A 22,608-nucleotide genomic window follows, 5' to 3' on the forward strand; every position below is an offset into this window, starting at 1 on the left:
TTATTGGCTAAATAATTCATAATGGCATTATACTGGAATATCTGATTGTTATTCAAATCTTATCTAATTTTCAGGTCTTCAAATGACCGAATACGGCCAGTGCCATAAAAGTCTCCTAATTTACAGATGCCTGCCAGATACCATTGTCGCAAATATGTATTTTGGAATATGAGTGGCAGATATTCATTGTTTCTAATGGGAGTATAAAAATTATGTTTGGAGATTCCAAATATTTTTCGAATATTACTAAAGACCTGGTAAGCATTCATCATCGTCTTAAATCTGACTCACTTGTAGTAGCTGAACTCCAAATGTCGCCACAGACACCCCCTTACGTTATCCCCTATAAGTAAAAAAAAAAAAAAAAAAAAAAAGGAGAGGGCAGGCCAGACGGACTGAAAATGTGGTTCTTGTACATCAATTCGCTGTAGAGATACAGCCCAATAATAAAACTTCAAGTTGGGGAGAGCCCAGACGCCCCTCTCCCTAGGTAGAGTAAGAAAGCTATAGGCCCTTCTTGGCTGTGTATATGCCCAAATAAACTGAGTAAAAATGTGTTGAAAAACTAAAAGTATACGACTATTGAATGCCAACGGGATTGTACGAAAAAAGTAAAGCAATTTGGGGAAATACGTCATTTTTAAAATGTTACATCTTCCCACGATAGTTAGATGTAAATTATCTATTTTCCTAAGTGATTTTCTCATATCGGTTGCCAATGGGGTCAATTTTTCTACAACCAGGACATCCAAGTCTGAGACGATATCAACTCCTAAGTATTTTGCTTTATCAGTAATTCGATTATCTTCCCAGGTTACTTTTTATTAAAGACAATCTGTGTTTTTGATCTATTTAGAACATAGCCAGAGATCAGTCCAAATTAAAGGGTTTCTTGCTCTAAAGCCCTGATGGCCAATTCTGGTTCAGGGGTTACTATGGCTATATCGTCGGCGTAAGCCATGATCTTTGTGTCTACACCGAATCTAACCACGGGCGGAATCAAGGAATTAGCTTTGATTCTTCTTATCAGAGGGTCTATATAAAGAGCGAAAAGTAAGGGAGAGCACGGGCACCCCTGACTTGTTCCTCTTGTTATCTTGATTCGTTCTGTCGACTGACCATTAATTAATATATTAGCTATGGGGTTCTGGTACAGTGCTTGCAAAGCTTGAATCATTCTGACTCCAAAACCGGACCGCCGCATGATAAACCAGAGAAATTGCCAGGAGACCTGATCAAACGCCTTCTCCGCATCTAAGAGAATAAGCGAGCTCGGGTCTCCTGTCACCTCTGCAGCATCAAATAGCGTGATAGTCCGTCAGACATGCTCGGTGGTACCCTTTTTGGGAATAAATCCATGCTGCCACCTAGATACTAATGATTCGATATTTAAAGATATTCTAGTGGCGATAATTTCAGAAAAAATGTTAGAGTCAGAATTAATTAATGTTATGGGCCTATATGATGTCATCTCCAAGGGTGATTTATCTTTTTTAGGGAATATCACAATTTTAGCTATAGACCAAGAATTCTGCGGGGGAGTCCCCTCGAAAATAGAACTAACTACATTCGTAAAAAGATTTTTAATTTGTTCTGAGAAAACTTTATAGAATTCAACTGGAAGGTTGTCTGTCCCTGAGGCTTTGCCATCAGGGAGGCTGGCCAATGCAGCTACAATCGCCTCCCAGTCTGGAGGGGTTTCCAGTGCGTCGTGAGTATCAGCGTTCAGTTTAATTATTGGTGTCCTCTCTAAATATTTTTTAATCTTATTATCTAAATCTTCACTTGTTCCGCTGATCTCCTCTGTATATAGTTTTTCATAAAATTTCCTAAAAGCCTCCTTGATTTTTTCTGGATCAGAGGTTACCCCTTCAGTATCTGTATCAGTATTGATTGAAGTAATAGTATTTGCAGTGGTTTGTTGCCTGGTAGAGATGGCAAGTTGATGACCAATACATTCACTCTGCTCGTACCATTTCTCTCTAGATACTGCCCATTTTGCAGCTATTTTTTCTGCTAATACCGTCCCCATTTCTGATTTCGTAACTGCGACCCTTGTCTGTGCTTCATCAATTCCTGATCCAGCCTGGACCACCTGTATTAGATTTTTTTTCTGCCTCTATCATCTGTCTTTGTAGTAAATCCATTTGTATTTTTTCCTTTTTATTCTTCCTAATTGAGAAACGGAGTGTCTCCCCCCTGATGCCAGCTTTAAGAGTGTCCCAAACCACCATTACTGATGCTGACCCAATATTTATACTCAAAAAATCCCGTTTCTACTCAGCCATATATTCCCGATAGTTATTGTCATATAACAAGGCTTTTTCAAACGTCCAATTCGAACTTAATCCCTGGCTCCTCCATCCCTTTAAATTTAAAATAAGTGGGTTATGATCTGACAATCGGGGGGCAATGTCAACAGAGCAGACACAAGTGAGAGCAGGGGATACAAAAAAATAATCCAATCTGGCTAATGACCAAAGTGGAGCGGAAAAAAAAGTATAACCATTCTGATCTGTCTTAAAATGAGCCCAGACGTCCTTCAAGCCGTGAGTACTTAATAAATTACGCAAAGCTCGAAAAACTTTGGGTTTTCTTCCTTCATAACTCCAGGAGTGGTCAATGTCCCAAATATTGGGTAAGTTTATATTAAAGTCACCGCACAAAATCATCAGTGGTGGCCAGAGTGCTAGCTCTTGATTAATATAATTTATCACCCCAGGGTCATCCAAGTTACTCCCGTAAACGGAGCAGATCGTAAATATAAGACTCGTAGGTAAAGAACACATCTCCAAAACCCATCTTCCTAATGGGTCGGATTTAAACTGATTCACAACTAATGGTAGTGTTTTACGAGCGAAGATCCCGACTCCCTTTACTAGAGCACCTTGTGTAGTTGCCCCGATTAATTTGAAACCTACAGAATCCAACAAGTACTTCTGGCCCACTTCAATACGAGTCTCTTGGAGACATACTATATCTGCCCCCATCAGTCGTAATGTCTGCGCAGTTTTCTGTCACTTTGATAAGTCATTTATACCACAAACATTTAATGAAATGATTCTATATTATTATATATATGTATTTTTTTCTCCCCACTGAACCTGTGACTTCCAGATAAGATAACAAAACTGAAATCCTGGACGGTCAGATTCATCCACACTGACCCCGTCAGCTTCACCAGCCAAAAGCCCGTGTTTTCCCAGCCCTCCCAGCCCCCCAGGCCCTCCAAAGAATCTCATATCCTTATGTCCTACTCCCTTTATCTTACAAATGTGGAAAGACATTTCCTATAACTGAACGTTAAATGTTTTAAATAAAGACAATACCGCTCCGTTAAATTGCCCTTAAGGAGTTCAATGTGGACCCAAAAAACCTCCCCCCCCCTCTCCCCCTCCCCCCCCAAAAAAAAGACAGTGAGGGAAACCCTGAATGATGGAGAGCTAATGTGAATACCCCCGCCCGGCCGCCGCTCCACTCCGAAGTTAAAGCTTATAAATTCGGAGATTGACTAGCTTAGCAATACCAAGTGGGAAATGAGAAAGGAGTGCAGTGATCTAGTTTTTTTCTCTTTCCCCACCCCCCCCCCCCTTTTTTTTTTGCCCACCTTTTTCTCCTTTTTTTTTCTTTGGGGGGAAAAAGAGAAAGCCAGAGAAAAACAAACCAACAGTTTATGTTCTCCCTCCCCCCGCTCCCCCCCACAGACAGCCCCTTATTGACCACTTCCATTCCCCTCCCTCCGACCTTCAGTGGAGAAAATAAATAAAGAAAAAGAAATATAAGGCCATTACATCCCCCCTCTGTTGTTTTTACGCTTAGAATTTAAGTAGTTCATCCCCAAGATCTAGGTTTCTCATTTCAATTTCGTTTCCTCCCGGCTATTTCCTTTAGGTATTCGCCAGCTTTGATCTCAGATATAAAAATCCAAGTCGAGCCCTCGAATATAACTTTCAACCTAGCCGGGTTAATCAAGAAAACTTGGGCCCCTTGCTGTTGTAGGGGAGTAATCATTTGGCGCAATCGCCATCTTCGCTCCACGGTTGCATGGCAGAAATCTGGTTTAGAGAAGAATTTAATCCAGTCTACCTCTTTCTGAGAGTTAGGCCTGGCCTGGTCATATATTAACTGTCTTAGGAGAAAGTTTCCAAAAAAAAAAATAGAAAAGCTCTGGGCTTCTCAATACCAGCTTTACTGCCGCCCCGACTTGGTTTAAAAAAAAAAAGGGAAAACGGTGAGCCCTTTGAATCTCCTGATCCCAGTTCCAGCTGGTTTGAGATGGAAAGGCAGACCGAAGCAATTTGACAATATATCCTCTAGGATAGTCTCCCTCAATGCCTTCCGGAATTCCTAGTAATCTTAGGTTGTTTCTCCGTAGCCTATTTTCCTGCTCTTCAAGTTTGGCCATCATGTCTGTGAGGCAGGCCTCATGGGAGGCACTTTGCTTTTTTATGTGAGAGACTTCAGCTTCAAGGATCTCTGTTCGTCCTTCTACCATTGAGACCCGGTCTCCAATATCGGTAAAATTTTGTTTAATTTCCTAATCCCACCATGCAGTTTTTTTTGAAGCACCCTTTGCCACAAGACTGTCCGTTCTAACTTCTTCCTGGAATTGCTTGATAGAAGATAAAATCGAGGATAGAGTAGGCTCAGAATTTTCGGTAGGTAGCTGTAGGCAACTGGGACTTCCATCAGGCAGGGACCCAAGTGGGTCTGTGTGCGCCCGTTTGGGCAGACTACGTTTTTTACCATTCATTTTTTTCTGAACAGTTCTGGGAGCAGACTCATTTACTCCCCCTTCAGATTGAGTGGTTTCCACAGAACTTACTAGCTCATTATCAGACCCGGTTAAGGATCCATCCGAAACAGAAAAAAAGTTTATCTGCTAGGCCACTTTCATCTATCACTTTGTTTTCCCCGAGGGTGGTTTCGCCGGCTTCGTAGCCAAAAGGGTCTCCAGTAGTGGCTGAGAGGATAGTAGTAGCGGGAGTGGTGTTAGTGGAGACGTAGGGAATGGTAATATTCGTGGAAGCAGCAACAGCAGTATTAGGGGTAGCATTATCTCTAAGGCCGGGACTAGGCTCTAATCCCTGGGTAATTTCTTTAATAAGTGCCTCTGCACCAAGTTCACTTATTACATTTTGAGTTGATTGCGGAGTTGATAAAGTCCCTTGTTCTAAAGAGCCCTCTATTAGGCCACTCTAAGCGGCTGGGGTCAGGATAGATGCATTTGTAAGATTTAAATTGGTAAAAAGTCTTGCGATAGATGGGGGGGCACCAGGATTTCCCAAAGTAGGTTCTTTTGAGCAAATTGTCCCCCCGAGCCTCCCCGTGTTTTTCTTGCATGCCCCAGGGTCTCTTTTACCTTTGGGCTCCTGTTTATCAGTCTTCTCCGCTTTGTCCTTTTCACATAGCTCCTCGTAGGCTGCAATGTTCTTTGACTTAAGGGTCTTTTGGCCGCAAGTGGTCATCACGTTGCTGCTCCTCCTCCCCGCGTTTTTCCCCAAGACTGTATCCGCCATCAAGCAAGTAAAACCGCTGTAAGGCTATCCGTTTGAAGCTTGTGTCTTGCCTTATCCTTGCCAGTGGCGGGTCCTGTGTGGACACGGAAGCGGAGCGCCATGAAGACCCAAATGCGAGATTTAACTTTTCTCGCTCGGCTCCGAACGCACACCGAAGCAGCAGGCAGCCAGCGTTCAACGGCAGGTAAAGCTGAGACGATCATGAACATTGCCAGGTGAGAATACCTGAGCGACGAGTCACGGTTGGGTCAACTAGCCGATAGCCGATAGCCGAACCGACCAAGAGCACCATCGGAAAGCCGGTGTTGCGGCAGCGCGTGGGAGAGAGAAAACACTCACACCAGCGCCATCTACTGTCCCTCCACCACTGTTCCCGTGACTATGGTTTTAAAATGATATCTTTCTACAGTGGAGAAGTCCACCGATCCCCTGATTGATGTCTTATCAAGGTCAGCCTGTTCTCCCATATAGTGAGCCCCTGTACAACATACTGGTGGGCACTTGGGCTAAGCCTGATATGCGGGTCTCAGTAGATCTTGCTATATCTTGCAGACACTTGCCTGATCCTGGAGATCCAGCTTGTCTCCTCAAGCATCCTACCTCTCCTAGTGTGGCAGTTCAGGTGCCTTCAGCCTCACAGGATATGGATTCTCTATCTAATGTTCTACCGAATAGTGACTCTAGGAAGCAAGATTCGTGTGATAGGCATATTTTTTCCTCAACCAGTTCTGCTTTAAGGTCCACTAACATGTCTGTGTTCTTGGGCATTTTTCTCAAGCTTTGTGGGATTCCTTGCCAACTATGTTGCCATCATTTCCAGATGGCCTTCGATCTGATTTAGAACAGATGATTCAGGATGGCCAACGGGCAGCTAGCTGATTATTACATGTGTCATGGATACCACTGATTCGGGCCATGGCATCCTCTGTGGCGCTACGTCGTCGTGCCTGGTTAAGTACCTAAAAAGCAAAAGTAACAATTGATGGAAGGAATGCGAAAGAATGCAAACATTCACCACCAGTCACAAGGATCTGGGTTTAATCCATCGTTCTTTCACCCCACCACCTCAGTTTGGACCCAGCCACCGAGGGCCTGGTTTGGCAGTTTGGGCTTCACTGTTCCCACAAGGAACAGGGTCAAGACTGATTTGCATACAGCTGGGTCCAAACTGGGGTGGCGTGGTGACCAAAATAATTGATTAAACCCAGATCTTTGGGACCAGGGGGGGGGGGGGAGGGGGAGGGAGCTGAAAGTTTGCATTGTTCAACATTCCGTTCATTTGTTCCTTTTGCTTTTAGTTAAGTACCTCAGACTTTTCAGACCCTGTCCAAACTGCTTTATGCGATATGCCCTTTGATGGCACCCATGTTTTTGGTGCTCAGACCACTCGACTCAACAGCGTTTCCATGGTAGGAGAAGTGAAACCGAGTAAAAAAAAAATAATTCTAATTATATTCATGTATTCTGTATAATTGCCATATTTCCGTCTACAGGTTCTATGCGGTGTGGGACCCTTGTGGTCATTTTATTGAATGAAGTTCTCTTAAAGGATAGACTTCGATTTGCATCAGAGTTTCTACTTGGTTTGGTCTTTAAGACTTTTTACGATGAATGAGTTTATTCATCTACGCTCGATTGTGGATGAGTTTTGGAAAATCTTTTTTCTGGATTTCTTGGGACAGGATCTTTTGACTGCTTCCTTACTGGTGTAGGGAACTGTAGTTTACAGGGCATTCTTCATTGTAGTTGGCCCTTCTAGTCCATAGGCGAATTTCACCCTTTATGGGTCATATACTACTGCCCTACAGTTGAGTGTGGTCTTCTGAGACAGTATTTTTCAGCTGCCCTTGGGGCATGTTTTTTCTGTGCCTGTGGGGTTATTTTTATGTATGTTGCCTGTGGTCCTCGCAATGTTTTGATAGTATTCTACTTAAAGTTAATTTCCCAACCTCACTACCATGCTTCCCCCCCCCGACCAACAGCGCACACAGGATCATTGTTTTAGAGAGTTTACTGCATAAAAAAAGTGGCAACCATGGTAATATGGAGAAGAAAAGGGTGCATATAGATTAAGAAAATCAAACCAAACAGTTACTTGCAATAGCTTTTAGTATGGATGTGTTATTAAGGTCCAATGCCAAGCATCTATGCATTACCAATAAAACAAATACATATATAATTTCTAGTACTCTTACCATTAACTTCTGCAAATTATCGTTGGTGTCCAAAGACCAAGATTCTTGTTTCAGAATAGCTTCAATGCAACGGGACACCTCTGCTGACACTTGCCCCTCAAAGGTGGAAAAAGTTGTTGCTATGGTTGATGCAGTACCATGAAATGCTGACAAACTGGCAGAAAGGAGTTCACCTGTAAAGAGTTGGGGGCATGATTTCTCATTAATATAGCAAAAGGAATTTTAAAAAAGTAGTTTGAAACTACAGGTGAAGTCCTCTGATCAAAAAATTACAACTCCGGATATTCATATAAAGGCTCTACCCTCCACAATAAACAGAACTATTCTTAAATCCTTCAATTGTGGAAGTAAATATGTACTGGAAAAACAGATTAAATTGTAATTTACACTGCTCTAATTTTACAGATTACAATGGTCTAAAGAAGTTTATTCCACATGGCAACTCATCTTTTTCTGATAATCTTAATTCTGGGTTTCTGTTTACCCAACTGACAGAAGCTACAGACATACACCGATGAACTAAGATAATTTTGTGTCAATGTGATGCCAGCATGCCACCCACCAAAAGTCCACCTGTTTTTTTGTCGGTCAGTCAGGAGTGAGGTCGGAGTTTCAGGATTAAAAGTTTCAGGGGCGCTGGCAGGAAGAATGGTCAAGCAAAGGGACAACTTATTCCGAATTAAGACTTACATTTTTTAATTATATTCATTATAGGAAAGTCTATTTTAGGTGGTGTGGCTGGGAGACTGTGCCATGTAATGACATCACCATCTCAATTAGGTCCAGTTAGGTTCTTTAATAAAATCCTTAGCTTAGTCTTGGGTAGCTGTAGCACAGAACTGTCCGATTTAAAAGAACAAGTGTAAAGCATTTGGAAGTACCAAAACAGTCCATGAGTAAGAAACCAGATTCAATAAAATCAGACACCAATTTATAACAGTAGAGGATATTTGTATCCGAAATAAACAGCAAAAAGACAGTCTAATGAGGGAAAGCGAAGATATGATTTTTCTGGTTAGAACAGCTTTCAAAACTATCTTGGATTAGTCCTAATCAGTCGAGCACCAGTCAAAGGGACGACCTAGATCTGGGGAGACCGGTATCCGCCAGGTCCTGCAGTCTCTGGGTCAACACTATTTTTATCACGGTTGTAGGAAAGTGCCCCTTTTTGCATGGTTACCCACTAACTTTTTGCCAGATACCCAATGTAAACTTGACTGTGTGTGTGCTGGGATCCTGCTAACCAGGCTTCAGCACCTGTGTTCTTTCTTAAAACTGTACCTTTGTACCCACAATTGGCACACCTCTGGGCCACATGCAAGTCCCTTGTAAAAGGCACCTCTAGTACCCAGGGCCTAATAACCAGAGAAAGCCTCTGAGGGATGCTGCATTTATTATGCCACCCTCAGAGACCTCTCTCCCTGACAACCCTAACCTGCCAATGCAGACTGGGTGTTTTGCTGCAGACCAAACCTAAGTCGACATAGCACACATCCCTGTGTGCCATGCCCACCAAACACTGCCTGTGGAATGGGTAAGTCATCCCGCTAACCGGCCTTGCAGCCCTAAAGGCAGGGTGCACCATGTCCAGGTGAGGGCATAGCTGCAAGAGCATTGTGCCCCTACAGCTTCTGCTATTCGCAGACACAAAGTGCAGTGAAGCCATTTTGAGTACATGGGCTGGGAGTTTGTCAACACAAACTCCATAGCTCCATTATAGCTTAACTGAAGCTGTGTAAGGTTGGTATCAAACAACCCAGCACATTAAACCCACACTGATGCCAGTGTTGGATTTAATGAAAAATGCTCACAGACGGCATCTTAGAGATGCCCCCTGAAAAATGACCAACTCTGGTGTGGTTTCGAACTGACTCCCAGCCATCTGTCACCACCAGACCGGTTTCTGGACTCCTGGGTAGAGAGCCCTCCACTCTCTGGGTCAGGAACAAAGGACATCTGGGGCAGAGGTGTCATGCCTCCTCCCACAGGATGGGCAGGGCCCTCGAAGGGGGAGCTTCAAAATCCTGCTTCCTCTGTTAGCTTTCCCTAGCCATTTTCTGCTATCAGCAACTGGCTCCCACAGGTTCTGGCCCCCATTTTGGGCGCGAGAACCGGTGGGAAAACCTAGCAAGGAAGGGAGGAGTGCCCACCTTGGCCAACCCCCCTTACCTGTAACTTAACACTTTTTTCGGTAGGACTGAATAGTGGGTTTTTCTCTAAAAAATCTTCTGAGTGTTGAATTGTCTTTTACTGCATAAACAGTAATCTATTGCTTGCACAAGAGTTAACCTGCTTACAAGTGTCCAGTGTAGTGTAAACTGTGTTGAGTGTATCATACCAAACCAGAACTGTAATCGAAAAGTACTTACCTGCATTTCCTTTACTGTTTTCTAAACTGCAAAAAGTAATCTGGATATCCCTGCAAATTCAGTTTTCACTGTCTTGCTGAAAGCAACATTGTATGAAGAGTTTAACTTACCCGCTACTAAGTGAATCTTAGTTATCGAAACAAAAGAATAACTTTTTATACAAACAATTTCTCTGGATTCAGTCTTTGAGCGTGCAACATCATTTCTTGCTTGAGTGTGTACAAAAAATGCTTAACACTACCCTCCCGAGGAGCCGGACTGCTCAACCACACTACCACATAAGAGTGTAAGGTATCATCTACTTTAGCCTCTGGCGATATACTTGACTGTGCACACTATACCTTACTTTGGTATAGTATATACAGAGCCAGCTTCCCACAACGGTTCAACGACAAAGTAGTCCTGATACAGGGGAGGCTTGATGCTAAAGAGGTGCGGAGAGTCATTATGGGGCCAACCATGGGTCCATGAACATCCGGGGTAGTTTTTGGCCTCAGGATTCATTCTCCTACGGTGCACCAGTGGAGTCCAGTGCAGGTCTGGTCACCACAGGTCATATGGTCTCCCAGAAATAGCAGTATCAGTAGTTACCTGCAGGCAAGTAAATAATTCTTGTAGGGCGACCAGGGTCCACTTTGAGGTTAACCCCGGCCCTATGATGTAGGCAGTACCTTGAGTAGTTCAGGACTGTCTCTCGTTGCACTTCGGAGTCCAGCGGGAGGCAGGCGTTCCTGGGCAGCTGGATTCAAGAGTGCAGACTTCCCTGGCTTTTGTGACCCAGATGCTTAACAGCAGACTAGTCACATGGTCCTTGAAGTCACTTTTTCTGTCTTATCATAAGTGGAGGTCTTTTAAACAAGTGGGCACAGGAGGCATAATCCTCTTTCTGGGTCCATCAGGTGCAGTCCAGTCTTTGGCATAGCCTCTTTGCTGAGTCCAGAGAGTAGCCAGGAAGCCTTTCTTCCATCTTCTTTCTAGTCCAGTAGTGATTCGAGGAGTGTGCCAGGGGTGCCACTTATATGCCTTCTTTGTGGGCGAGGAGGACCCACTAGCTAATGGGGCAACAGCTCCCATGGAGCAACCCTTCTTACTTTACTTCACTTCCTGGGGGTTTGCCAAAAACAATCCAAGAGTACCTATCTCTGTCTAAATAAAAGATAGCTCCAGTCTTTCCTCCAGTGTTGACCCTTGGGGTGTGTGCCCGGCATAATGTGCCACTATTTCTAGAAACTCTGTTCCATCACAGGTTATCCCGAATGGAGGAGATGCCAACCTATCTACCTACACAAACCAGTAAGCAGGCTAACGTGCAATCAGCATTTGCTTCAGTGAGAGGGTAGCTTCTTTGAAAATGGGCCATCTATGGTCACTGCCATGTAGCCATTGTGGTGGCGCTCACACCTTCTCATACCAGCAGTCCTCTTGGTTCCATTTTGCTGGGAGCGCTGAACTCTTCCTAGCCGAGAGGGCAGCTTGTTGTTTTGTGGGACAACCTTTGTGGATAGTCAAGAAGGGCTACTAGAGTTTTGGGCAATAACGTGTAACTTTCTAAAGTCACATCTGCCTTAAAATTTGCATAGTCAGTGGTCCCATATGGAAGTTGGCACTTATGGAGTTTCATTAGCCCACATCTGGTTGTAAAAGCAATTGTCAGTTTGTACTACTATGGCATGCTAGATAAATTCGACATGCCCTTTAATATCAGCAGGCCTTCCTTAGGAGGTTGTAGGAAAGTGCCCTTTTTAACATGGTAACCCCCACGTTTTGCCCTATTACAGGTGCTTTTGACTGAAAGTGCACTGGGTCCCTGCTATCCAGGCTCCCAGTGCTCTTTTCCTTAAACCAAGGTAAACATCAAATTGTAAGACAATTGACAAGGCCTTTAGGACCCCTTTAAGTCCATAGTAAATGGTAACTCTGGTCCCCAAGGCATGGGTACTAAAGAGGACCCCTTTGACAACTGGGGTTTGTTAATTAATGCCCCCCCCCTTTTACCTCACTTTTGATTCAACTTTGACTGGAGAGTACTGGGTCCCTGCTGTCCAGGTTCCCAGTAGCAGTGTTCTTTCCCTAAAACTGATCCACAATTGGCCTTTCAAGCCCCTAGTAAAAGGTACATGGGTACCTAGGGCATGGTGACTGAAGAGTCCCCTAGGGACCCATCACCTAGGCAATGCAGGCTGCCACAGCAGCATGCCTGGCACGGTGCAGACAAAATGCCAAAGTCGACATGGCACACTGTGCCATGCCAACTAGCAGTGCCCAAGATGTAAGTAAGACCCCCCTCAATCAAGCCTTACCGGCCCTAAGACAGGGTGCACTATATCCCATGTGTGGGCATATCTGCATGAGCAGATATGACCCTACAGTATTCAGGTCTATTCCTTAATATTGTAAATGCAAGCAAAGCCATAGAGGGTACATGGGCTGGGAACTTGACAACTCTAGTTCCACCGTACAATGATGGCTGCACTGACCCCGGGAGCATTTGGTACCAAATTCCCCCTTGTAATAAACCCACACTGATGCCAGTGTGAGATTTATTAAAACGTGTACTCAAAACAACTCAGAGGTGCCCCCTTAAAACCTACTGACCCTGGTGTAGGCACTGACTGGCTTTAGGCAGTCTGCCACACAGACCTGTTTCTGGACCCTGGTTGGAGAGCCTCTACTCTCTGGGACCTGAAACAATGCACATCCTGGGCAATGGTGTCACATCCCCTCTCCCAGGATGGGCCAGTGCTCGCAGGGGAAGCTTGAAAGGCCAGCCGCCTTTGTAATGCAATCCCCCAGCCTCTGCTGCTAGCAGCAGATGGCAGACCCCAGTTTACACCCCCACTTTGTCAAGAAAATCAGCTGGAAAACTTAGAAAGGCTAGGAAGTGTGCCCACCTTTGCCACCTCCACCCCTCTGGTGGAGTGGGCGAAGTTAAGCACACTTTTCAGTCCCCTCCATCTTGAAGATGAGGAGACTCCTCCAATCAGGGCTAGGACTATGCCCCCCTCCCACAGGAGGGTGGCATAATAGTGGGTGTAGTCACCCTAGGTAAGGTGCCCATTGGCCCTACCAACTACTCCCCTAAAACGCCTCCTAAATTTAGTATTTAGAGGGCTTCCCTAGACCTAGAAACTAGATCTGTAATGACCTAGGAAGAAAAAAAGACATTCCTGCAGAGAAGCCTGAAAACAACTGCCTTGGGCCCAGCCCTACAGGCCTGTCTCCTGCTTCTGCGAACCTGCGACCTCTCTTGCAGCCAGCGACCTCTGAAAACCCTGGAAGGACTGCCACATTTGAAAAAGACTCCAATCTCCCCTTGACAGCGGACCTGTCCAGAAGACACTAACTCCAAGGACCCTGGATCTAGGCAGAAACGACTCTCCTCCCCACTCTGCACCTGGCACCCACGAGCAGAGTGAGTGGCCCATCTGTGCAGTGAAGTCTTCCAAGCGATCCTGACCTTGAGTCCAACATTGGGTGACCACTCCTGATCTCCATGGCGGCACCTGCAGTGTAAATCCAGAGGCTCCCCACTGACCGCGACCATCTTCAGTAAGCACTCAGATGTTGAAAGGAGCCCCTGCACCCGGAGCTCCTGGGCCTTGGGGAGCCGAACTGATTGCCCCCTTATGACCCCCCTAAATCTCTACTTATCTCTGCTGTCGTTGGTCTCCCTCCTGCAACCTCCTGTGCAACACCTGTAGCCTGTTTGCCAAAGGAAGAATTTCCTTGTGAAAAGCATTAGGTGCCAGACGCTGAAATTGCACTCTGCACCCGGCCGCACCTGTGCTGCTAGTGGTGTAAGTTTGGTGGTGCTTTGTGGGCCCACTACTGTGCTGGTGCCAAACCCCACAGCTTGGCCCCTGCAACCAATTTACCTACCTGCAAGCAGTGCAGCTCCGAGCAACCCCAGTCTCCATTGAAACGCACTGGGCCAAACACAGATTTTGGCCTCTGTACCCAGCTACCTCTGTGCCACAGTTAACGTACTCACCTGACTCTTGCCTACTGCTGACCTCTGGTCCCGAAGACTGGAACTGTAAGTGCGATACTTACCTGTTTAATAGGGGTGAGCGGAATTTGCGAAGTTGCCTTTCGCAAAATTCCACTAAACGGCAAAAAATCTCAGTGAACACGCGGAATTTTGCGTGCTCGCGGAGATTTCAGGGGCGGGGCTTCTTTCCTTTATTTAGATCTGCAAGTGCTTCCTGCTGAGGTGTAATTTTTGTGACAGGAGCATTGTGCCAGAATGAATCCTGCCTTGCATATTTATCCAACCAGATGCCACCGTTTTATGCAATACCTCTACTCAACTGGAGTACTTTCTACTGGCTAATCAGTAAGTGCTACCTCGTTGGGTAAATGTCTAGTGCCTTTCCTACACTACAGCTGCGTAAAGGGCCAGAAGAATTGTCTCCATTGACCTTCTGTGTCTGTAACTTTGCCACGGCTCCGGGTCCCTTGAGTGAGCTGTCCAACATATTGGGGAAAGGGCAGGAAGCCGTTGCATACCGCTAGTGTATGTGGGGCGGGGCCAAACGGGCAGGGCTTCTGGTCCAGTTCACATGCCTCTTGTTTATAAAGGGTCAGAGCAGGATCTCAGCAGCAGACGAGCAGAAGGAACCTCCTGTCACAGTTGCTACACGAGGATTGCGCTCGAGAAATCAAAGATGCAAAGACCTCTATCAAGGATTACAGCTAACTTTTCAGTATGGAATGGAAAGAAGGCACATCTGCTTAGCCACGCTCACGAATTCTACACGAGGATTGCGCTCGAGAAACTCAAGGAGGCGAAGACCTCCAGCAAGGATTACAGCTATCTTTTCAGGGTGGAAATGGAGAGAAGGCACATCTGCTTAGCCAAAACCTCGCTCACAGATTTTTGGGCTGATCAATGCGTTACAGAATTTGAGCTTCAACTCTGGCACCTGCTTTATTTATATCTGTAAGTGCTTCCTGCTGAGGTTTAATTTTTGTGACAGGAGCATCATGCCAGAATGAATCCTGTTCTGCATATTTATCCGAGAAGATGCCACCGTTTTGTGAACGAATAGTTTCTTACCTGTCGGTGTAGTTTTGCAGCTTGAAGATCTTTCTGGATTCACTATGCTGTGCATTATTCCGCGATCTTGTGGTTGGGTCCGGATTCGTAGTCTTTTCTTTGTTTTTTTTTGTTTTTTGTAGCCCAGGTGGGCGTCGACGTCCACCATTTGGTGCACCTCCCGTGACGTCGTCGTGCTTCCTGCGGAAGTCCCACCTTTGGGTCGCCATCTTCGGGTTCTTTTTTCCTTTCCTCTTTTTTTTTTTTAACCCTAGGCGATTGATTAATCCTTCTTGTCCCTTTATCTGTATGTTTTCATTTCTTTGATCTTTTCCATTTTACCCCCTCTTCCTCCAGCCTCATCTTCCTGGCGGAGGTGGGTGGGTTCGCTAGTGAATCCAGAAAGATCTTCAAGCTGCAAAACTACACCGACAGGTAAGAAACTATTCGTTTTGCAGCGTGAATCTTTCTGGATTCACTATGCTGTGCATAGACTTTGTAGCGGTTTTCCTAATTCTGTGGCGGCTGGGTGGTAGATGAGCGTTGGTCGTTGAAAATGTGCTGAAGCACCTTCTGTCCAACCTGTGCTTCCTTGTTCATCTGAATGTCCACGCAGTAGTGTTTCGTGAACGTGTGCACAGATGCCCAAGTTGCCGCGAGGCATATGTCCTGGATGGGCGTGTTCGCCAGGAAGGCCACGGTGGCCCCTTTCTTCCTTGTGGAGTGAGCCTGCGGCCCCTCCGCTAGCTCCTGTCCAGCCTGTTTGTGGCAGAATTGAATAGTGAGGGCAATCCACCTTGCGATGGTGCCCTTAGTCACTGGCCTACCCATGAAGCTAGTAGCAAAGGACACAAACAGCTGTTTCGACTTCCTGAGTTCCTTGGTTCTCTCAATGTAGTGCATCACCGCTCTTCTGGCATCGAGGGTGTGCAGTGCCTTTTCTGCGTTTGTAGTCGGGTTTTGGAAGAAACTTGGTATCTGGATACTCTGATTCATGTGGAACGCCGACACTACCTTGGGCATGAAGTGTGGGTCCGTTCTCAGGACTATTCTATCTTTGTGAATCTGAATGTAGGGTTCCTGCAGCGTTAGTGCTTGAAGCTCGCTCACCCTGCGTAGTGAGGTTATGGCCACCAGAAAGGCTGTTTTCATAGTCAACATCTGCAGTGTGGCCTTGTGAATGGGTTCAAACGGTGCCTTCATGAGCTCCGTCAGGACCACATTCAGATTCCATGCCGGCGGCGGCAACCTTTTCGGGGGGGCCATCCTTTTGGCTCCTTCCATGAATCTCCTCACCACCTGCGAGCTGAAGAAACTTCCACCTTTTTCACCTCTGGTGTAGGCCACGATGGCCGCTAGGTGTACCCTTAGTGAGCTCGAGCAGAGGTTACTCTTTAGAAGGTGTGTGAGGTACCTCAGTACTGTTGAGTCTCTTGTCATTCTGTTTTGCAGGCCCTTTTTCCGGCACCACACAGTGAACCTCTTCCATTTTGCGCTGTAGCATTTACGTGTAGTTGGTTTCCTCGCCTCCCGTAGCACTCGCATCGTGCTCGGCGGCAATCTTAGGTGTGCGAACTCTAGGTCTTCAGGAGCCATGCCGCCAGGTTGAGGGTCTCTGGCTCTGGGTGCAGGACCTCTCCGTTTTGCATTGAGAGCAGGTCCTTCCTCCTCTTGAACCTGTATGGGTCGCCTTGTGCCATTTCTTGAATTTGTGAGAACCATGTCTGCCTCGCCCACTGCGGAGCCACCAGGATCAGGGTCATGTTGCTGGTTCTGCACTTGTCGAGCACTCTGTGCAACAGGGGTATCGGTGGAAAGGCGTAGGCAAATGTCCTCCACCAGCTTATCCATAGGGCATTTCCCTTGGATTGCTGATCTGGTTGCCTGGACGCGAAGCTTTGGCATTTTGCATTGTGGCGTGTTGCAAAAAGGTCTATTGTGGGAGTCCCCCATCTCCGGAAGAGTTTCTCCGTTTCCTGGCCATTGAGCTCCCACTCGTGTGATGCTGAGGTCTGCCTGCTTAGCCAGTCTGCCTCCACATTGTCCTTCCCCGGTAGGTGAATTGCCAGTAGATCTATCCTGAGAGGTATGGCCCATCTCCAAATCTCCTGAGCTAGGGATGAGAGCGGGAACGACTGTGTCCCCCCTTGTTTGTTGATGTAGAACATCGCCGTGGTGTTGTCTGTTTGGACCAACACCCTCTTGTTGAACAGGTGCCTCTGGAATGCCTTCAGGGCTAGCAGGATTGTTTTCAACTCGAGGTAGTTGATATGGCGGACCGCATCTGCTGGGGCCCATAGACCCCTCACTCTGAGGTTGTCCATGTGCGCTCCCCATCCCTTCTGCGATGCGTCCGTGGTAATGGTCACTGTTGGGATTGGTGGTGTCAGGCTTCTCCCTGCTGTTATGTTGTCTCTGTTCCACCAAGTTATCTCCTCCTGCACTGCGTGCGTAACAACCACTAGATCCTCCCAACTTCCGTTTGCTTGTGACCATTGTTGTTGTAGCCATTCCTGGAATGGTCTCATGTGCAGGCGTACATTCGGCACCAGCTGGATACAGGACGCCATCATCCCCATCATCTTGCTCACAGCCCTCACTGTCAGAGCTCGCCCCTTCTGGTAGAGCTTCGCCTCCTTCAGTAGAGCCTCTGTCCTCCTGTCGCTGGGCACTACTGTACTGTTGCGGGAGTTGATCTTTGCCCCCAGGAAAATCTTCACCTGCTCCGGTTCCATCGATGATTTTCCCCAGTGGATCGAGAATCCCAGATTCGTGAGGGTGTCTGTTACGCGTTTTGCGTGCCTCTCGCACTTTCCGCGTGAGTTTGCCTTGACCAGCCAGTCGTCCAAGTAGGGGTAGACATGTATTCCCTGCCTTCGTAGGTGCGCCGCTACCGCCGACAGGCATTTTGTAAAGACCCTTGGTGCTGATTTTAATCCGAAGGCCAGGGTCGTGAACTGGTAGTGTTCTTGTTCGATGTTGAATCTTAGAAGGCCCTTGTGCCTTCTGTTTATTGGGATGTGAAGGTAGGCATCCTTGAGGTCCACGGTGACCATGAAGTCCCCTTCTCTTATCTGTGGCAGAACCTCCTGCAGTGAAGTCATTTTGAACCTTTGCGTTCTGATGAACTTGTTTAGGTAACGGAGGTCTAGTATGGGTCTGAGGTCTCCGTCTACCTTCGGAACCACGAAGTAGTTTGAGTAGACCCCTTTGTTGCGTTCTCTGAACGGCACTGTCTCTACGGCTCCCTTTTGCAGGAGTTTCCGCGTTTCTTCTCTGAGTATTGCCAGTTCTTGGGCCGATCTCAGTCTTCCCTTTGGTTTCCTGTTTGGAGGTCTTTTCTCCAAATCTACGCAGTATCCGTACTGCACAACGTTCCGTATCCACTTGTCTGTGGTTATACGCCGCCACTCCTGAAGGTAGAACCTCAGTCTTCCGCCTACTGGTGTCGTATGCTCGTAGGCTCTTGAATCTTCTCTTCCCCCTGATGACACTTTTTTGCGCCTCACCCTTGGGGTCCTGACGGGGGTAGGCGTCCTCTTGCGTGCTGAGTCACTTCGTCGAGGGCTGTTCGCCCCCTCTCCTCCTTTGGCCACGTCCGTTCCCTCTCCCGCGAAAGGACTGGCCCCGAGGTTGATATTGCCAGTTTTGCTTCTGCTGACCTTGTCCGTGACCTTCACCCTGCTGACTTTGTTGGAACGCCTGGTGCGACGTCCCCTGCTGGCTTCCTCCCCTACCGTAGGGTCTCCGAGGGATTTCCTCGCCTCATTCCCCTCAGCTGTAGGGCCCCCATGGACCTCGCCGTCTCGTTTTCTTTTTTCAGCTGGGTGAGCTTGTCGTCCACTGTTGCTCCGAACAGTGTCTCTCCGTTGAAGGGGGTGCCAAGGATGTTGTTCTGCACTTCCGGTTTGAATCCCGAGATTCTTAGCCATGCATGCCTCCTCTCTGTGACCCCTATGGCCATGAGTCTTGCTGAAGTCTCTGCCCCATCCAACGCCGTCTTTATACAGGAGTTGGCGATGTTCTTGCCTTCGTCTATCAGGTGAGAGCCTCTGGCGGTATTCTTCGGGGAGGTGCTTTACTAGCTCCCCCATCTCATCCCAGTGCTGGTATTGGTGTCTATTGAGGAGTGCATTTGAATTCGCCATGCGCCAGTGCATTGCGGCGTTCCTCTCGACCTTTCTTCCTGTGAGGTCAATCCTCCTGCTCTCCTTATCCGGAGGTGGGCCCGAAGTTGCTGGTACGTTGGCCCTTCTCCTGGCCGTGGAGGCTACGATGGAGTCCGCGGTCACGCTACCCTTGATGTAAGGGGGGTCCAGGGAGGAGTGCTTATATTTCTTCTCTGTCCTGGGCGTGATCGACCGGCAGGTCGCAGGTTCCTTGAAGGCTTCTCTCCCCTGATTCATCACGCTTTGTAGCATGGGGAGGAACTGGCTCCTTGTCTGGATGGGGAGCAGTGTCTCGACGAGAAAATCGGCTTTCGGTTTCTCCTCGTCGAGTTTGACGCCGAAGGCCATTGCTGCACTCCTGACCACCATATTGTAGACCCCGATGTCGTCGGGTGGCGAAGGCCTCGAAGGGTACGTGTCCACGGGCTCCTCCGGGTTTTCGGTGTCGAGATCGTGCCATTCGACGTCGTTGCTGGTAGATGCCGCCGATTCGTAGAACGACCGTTGGTCTTCTTCCTCGGCTTCTCCCTCATAATAGGGCTCTTCTTCCTCTTCGAGATCCCTTGTCAGCCCTTCGGTGTCGAACTCGTCTTCGACCTCACCGACGTCCGCCGATGAAACCGTTGGAATCTTGAACTCCTTCATCCTGGCGTCGAACTCCTTCCTTTGAAGGATGTTCTCCATTTCGGCCTCGAGCCGCCTCTTCTTTTTCTCCATCTCGGAGATGCTTTCGGCGTCGACCGCGGGTCTTTTCGATGAAACTTGCGTCGACGTCGATCGTTCTTTCTGCGTCGATCGGCCCGTTTCATGGGATGCTTTCGACGACCCTTGCCTTTCGGCGTCTTTCGGCACCAGGGAGTCCTTTTCTAAGGATCCGCTCGGCCTCTTGTCCGTGGTTCCCCCTTTGGACGTCGAAGTTTTCGGCGCCGGGGCTCCCTTCGTGGACTTTGACTCAGATTTTCTCGAGTCACCCTCGTGTTGTCGAGGTACTTTCTGTTTTGTGCTCGACGATTCTCTTACCTAGTCTTCTTTTTTCTTGTCGGTCTCTACGACCGTGAAGTTTTCGGCTGTCTCGGCGACGTGGTCCTCGTCGTCCGTGGAGAGGCCCAGATCGTAGAGCGTCGGGGGCTTCCCCTTGCCATCCATGTTGGCGTTGGCTCTTCTCTGCTGCTCTCTCACCCTGAGTGTCTTCGGCGCGAAGGCTGAGCAGGCGTTGCAGTCGATACTCTGGTGATCGACCGGTAGGCAGAGGTTGCAGACCGGATGCTGGTCTTTCTGCGCGAACTTGTGGTGGCAGTTTGGGCAGAACTTGAATGGCGTCTTGTCCATTGCGCTCAGGGTCTCTGAGCGTGCATTCTCCAAGGCCGTCGAAGAAAAGGGGCGCTGGTCCTCCTTTCTTCGCGCTCCTGATGAAATCTCTTCCTTTCCTGATATCTTCTAGTGATTCTATCGACGAAACTCGCTTTTCTTCCTTCTTCCTTCGAGTGTAATTCTGGAGCTTCCCGATGACGATCCAGACCCAACGGCGGAAAAAAGAATCTGAAGATGGCGCCCCAAAGGTGGGACTTCCGCAGGAAGCACGACGACGTCACGGGAGGTGCACCAAATGGTGGACGTCGACGCCCACCTGGGCTACAAAAAAAAAAAAAAAAACAAAGAAAAGACTACGAATCCGGACCCAACCACAAGATCGCGGAATAATGCACAGCATAGTGAATCCAGAAAGATTCACGCTGCAAAAATACCTCTACTCAACTGGAGTACTTTCTACTGGGTAATCAGTAAGTGCTACCTCGTTGGGTAAATGTATAGTGCTTTTCCTACACTACAGCTGCGTAAAGGGCCAGAAGAGTTGTCTCCCGTGACCATGTGTGTGCTACCTCGTTGGGTAAATGTATAGTGCTTTTCCTACACTACAGCTGCGTAAAGGGCCAGAAGAGTGGTCTCCCGTGACCATGTGTGTCTAACTGGGCCACCGAGCCAAAAGGCGCCGGGGTCCCTTGAGTGAGCTGTCCATCATAGTGGGGAAAGGGCAGGGAGATGTTGCATACCGCTAGGGTGTGTGGGGCGGGGCCAAACGGGCAGGGCTTCTATGCGAGTTCAGTTCACATGCCTCTTGTTTATAAAGGGTCAGAGACCGATCAGAGCTGCAGATGAGCAGAAAGAAGCTCCTGGTCACAGGAAGTAAACTGGGATTGCACCCGAGAAAGTCATGGATGCACAGAGCTCCATCAAGGATCACAGCTAATTTTTGACGGTAGATATGGGGAGAAAAGCACACCTGCCCAGCCTCGACCTAGCTCACAAAAATTTTTGGCCGATTAATGCGTTACTGAATTTGAGCTTCAACTCGGGCACGTGCTTTATTTATATCTGTATGTGCTTCCTGTTGAGGTTTAATTTTTGTGTGTGACAGGAGCCAGAATGAATCCTTCCCTGCATATTTATCCTAGAAGATGCCACCATTTTGTGCAATATCTCTACCCTCATGCCCCTGAATTCCGTTCCGCCGAAGTTTAGACATTCTCGCGTTCCACGCGGAACGCGAAAATGTCAAAATTTTGCACGTTCCGCGAGCGGAACGGAATTTGCCGCCCACCCTTACTGTTTAACAGCTATCATGTTTTCCCCATAGGATAACATTGAACTGTTCAGAAAAGCTTTTAAGTGTCAATTTTCAAAAGAGAAATGTATTTTTATCTGAAAATGTACTTACCTTATTGAAAATGTCTTGGTCTTCAAATAAAATTGGTGCGGATCTCCTTTTTTGAGTCGTGTGTACATTGGTCAATGTTGTGCAATAAATGTTTTACACTCCACTGTATTAGGCCTAAAGCTGTTCGCACATACTACCACTAATAGAGTACTTTGGGTTTTACATTGAGCCCTGTACACTTTTGGGGAACCCTTAAACTCTGTGCATGGTATAACCATCTAGTGACATAGTTCCTACAGCCCATATGGGCTGCAGCATGTATTATGCCACCCAAAAAGACATACATAAATTATATGCAGACTTCCATTGCAGGATGTGAGAAATGGTGCAAACCATTTAGAAAACAACACTGTGCGCCATGGCAAACTATGCTGCACATACTATACATGTCACCCCTACATTATAAGTGAGGGCACTTCTGCATGAGCAGATACGCCTTGTGAGGTCTAGTTCCATTACTTGATATTGCAAGTGATCAGGCAACCATCTAAGGACACGTACTGGTCATTACGAGATACCCAGCTACACGACGGCTACACTGAAACCAATGGTTTTTGGTATCAAAAACCTGGTCTTAATAAATTTGTACTGTACTGATGTAA

General features: G+C 47.2%; 1 protein-coding gene across 6 annotated transcripts in view; it reads right to left on the reverse strand.

Moving 5' to 3' along the window:
- The window catches only part of KIF11 (kinesin family member 11), a 271,380-nt gene that overhangs the window by 114,543 nt on the left and 134,229 nt on the right, over nucleotides 1-22,608 (reverse strand). For all 6 annotated transcript variants that reach the window (XM_085606145.1, XM_085606146.1, XM_085606148.1 and 3 more), the window contains one exon: nucleotides 7,715-7,887. In XM_085606145.1, coding sequence (XP_085462271.1) covers nucleotides 7,715-7,887 — 173 coding nt within the window. The remainder of the gene's footprint in view (nucleotides 1-7,714; nucleotides 7,888-22,608) is intronic.

This window comes from Triturus cristatus, chromosome 1_2, assembly GCF_964204655.1.
Source record: "Triturus cristatus chromosome 1_2, aTriCri1.1, whole genome shotgun sequence".
NCBI classification, from domain to species: domain Eukaryota; kingdom Metazoa; phylum Chordata; class Amphibia; order Caudata; family Salamandridae; genus Triturus; species Triturus cristatus.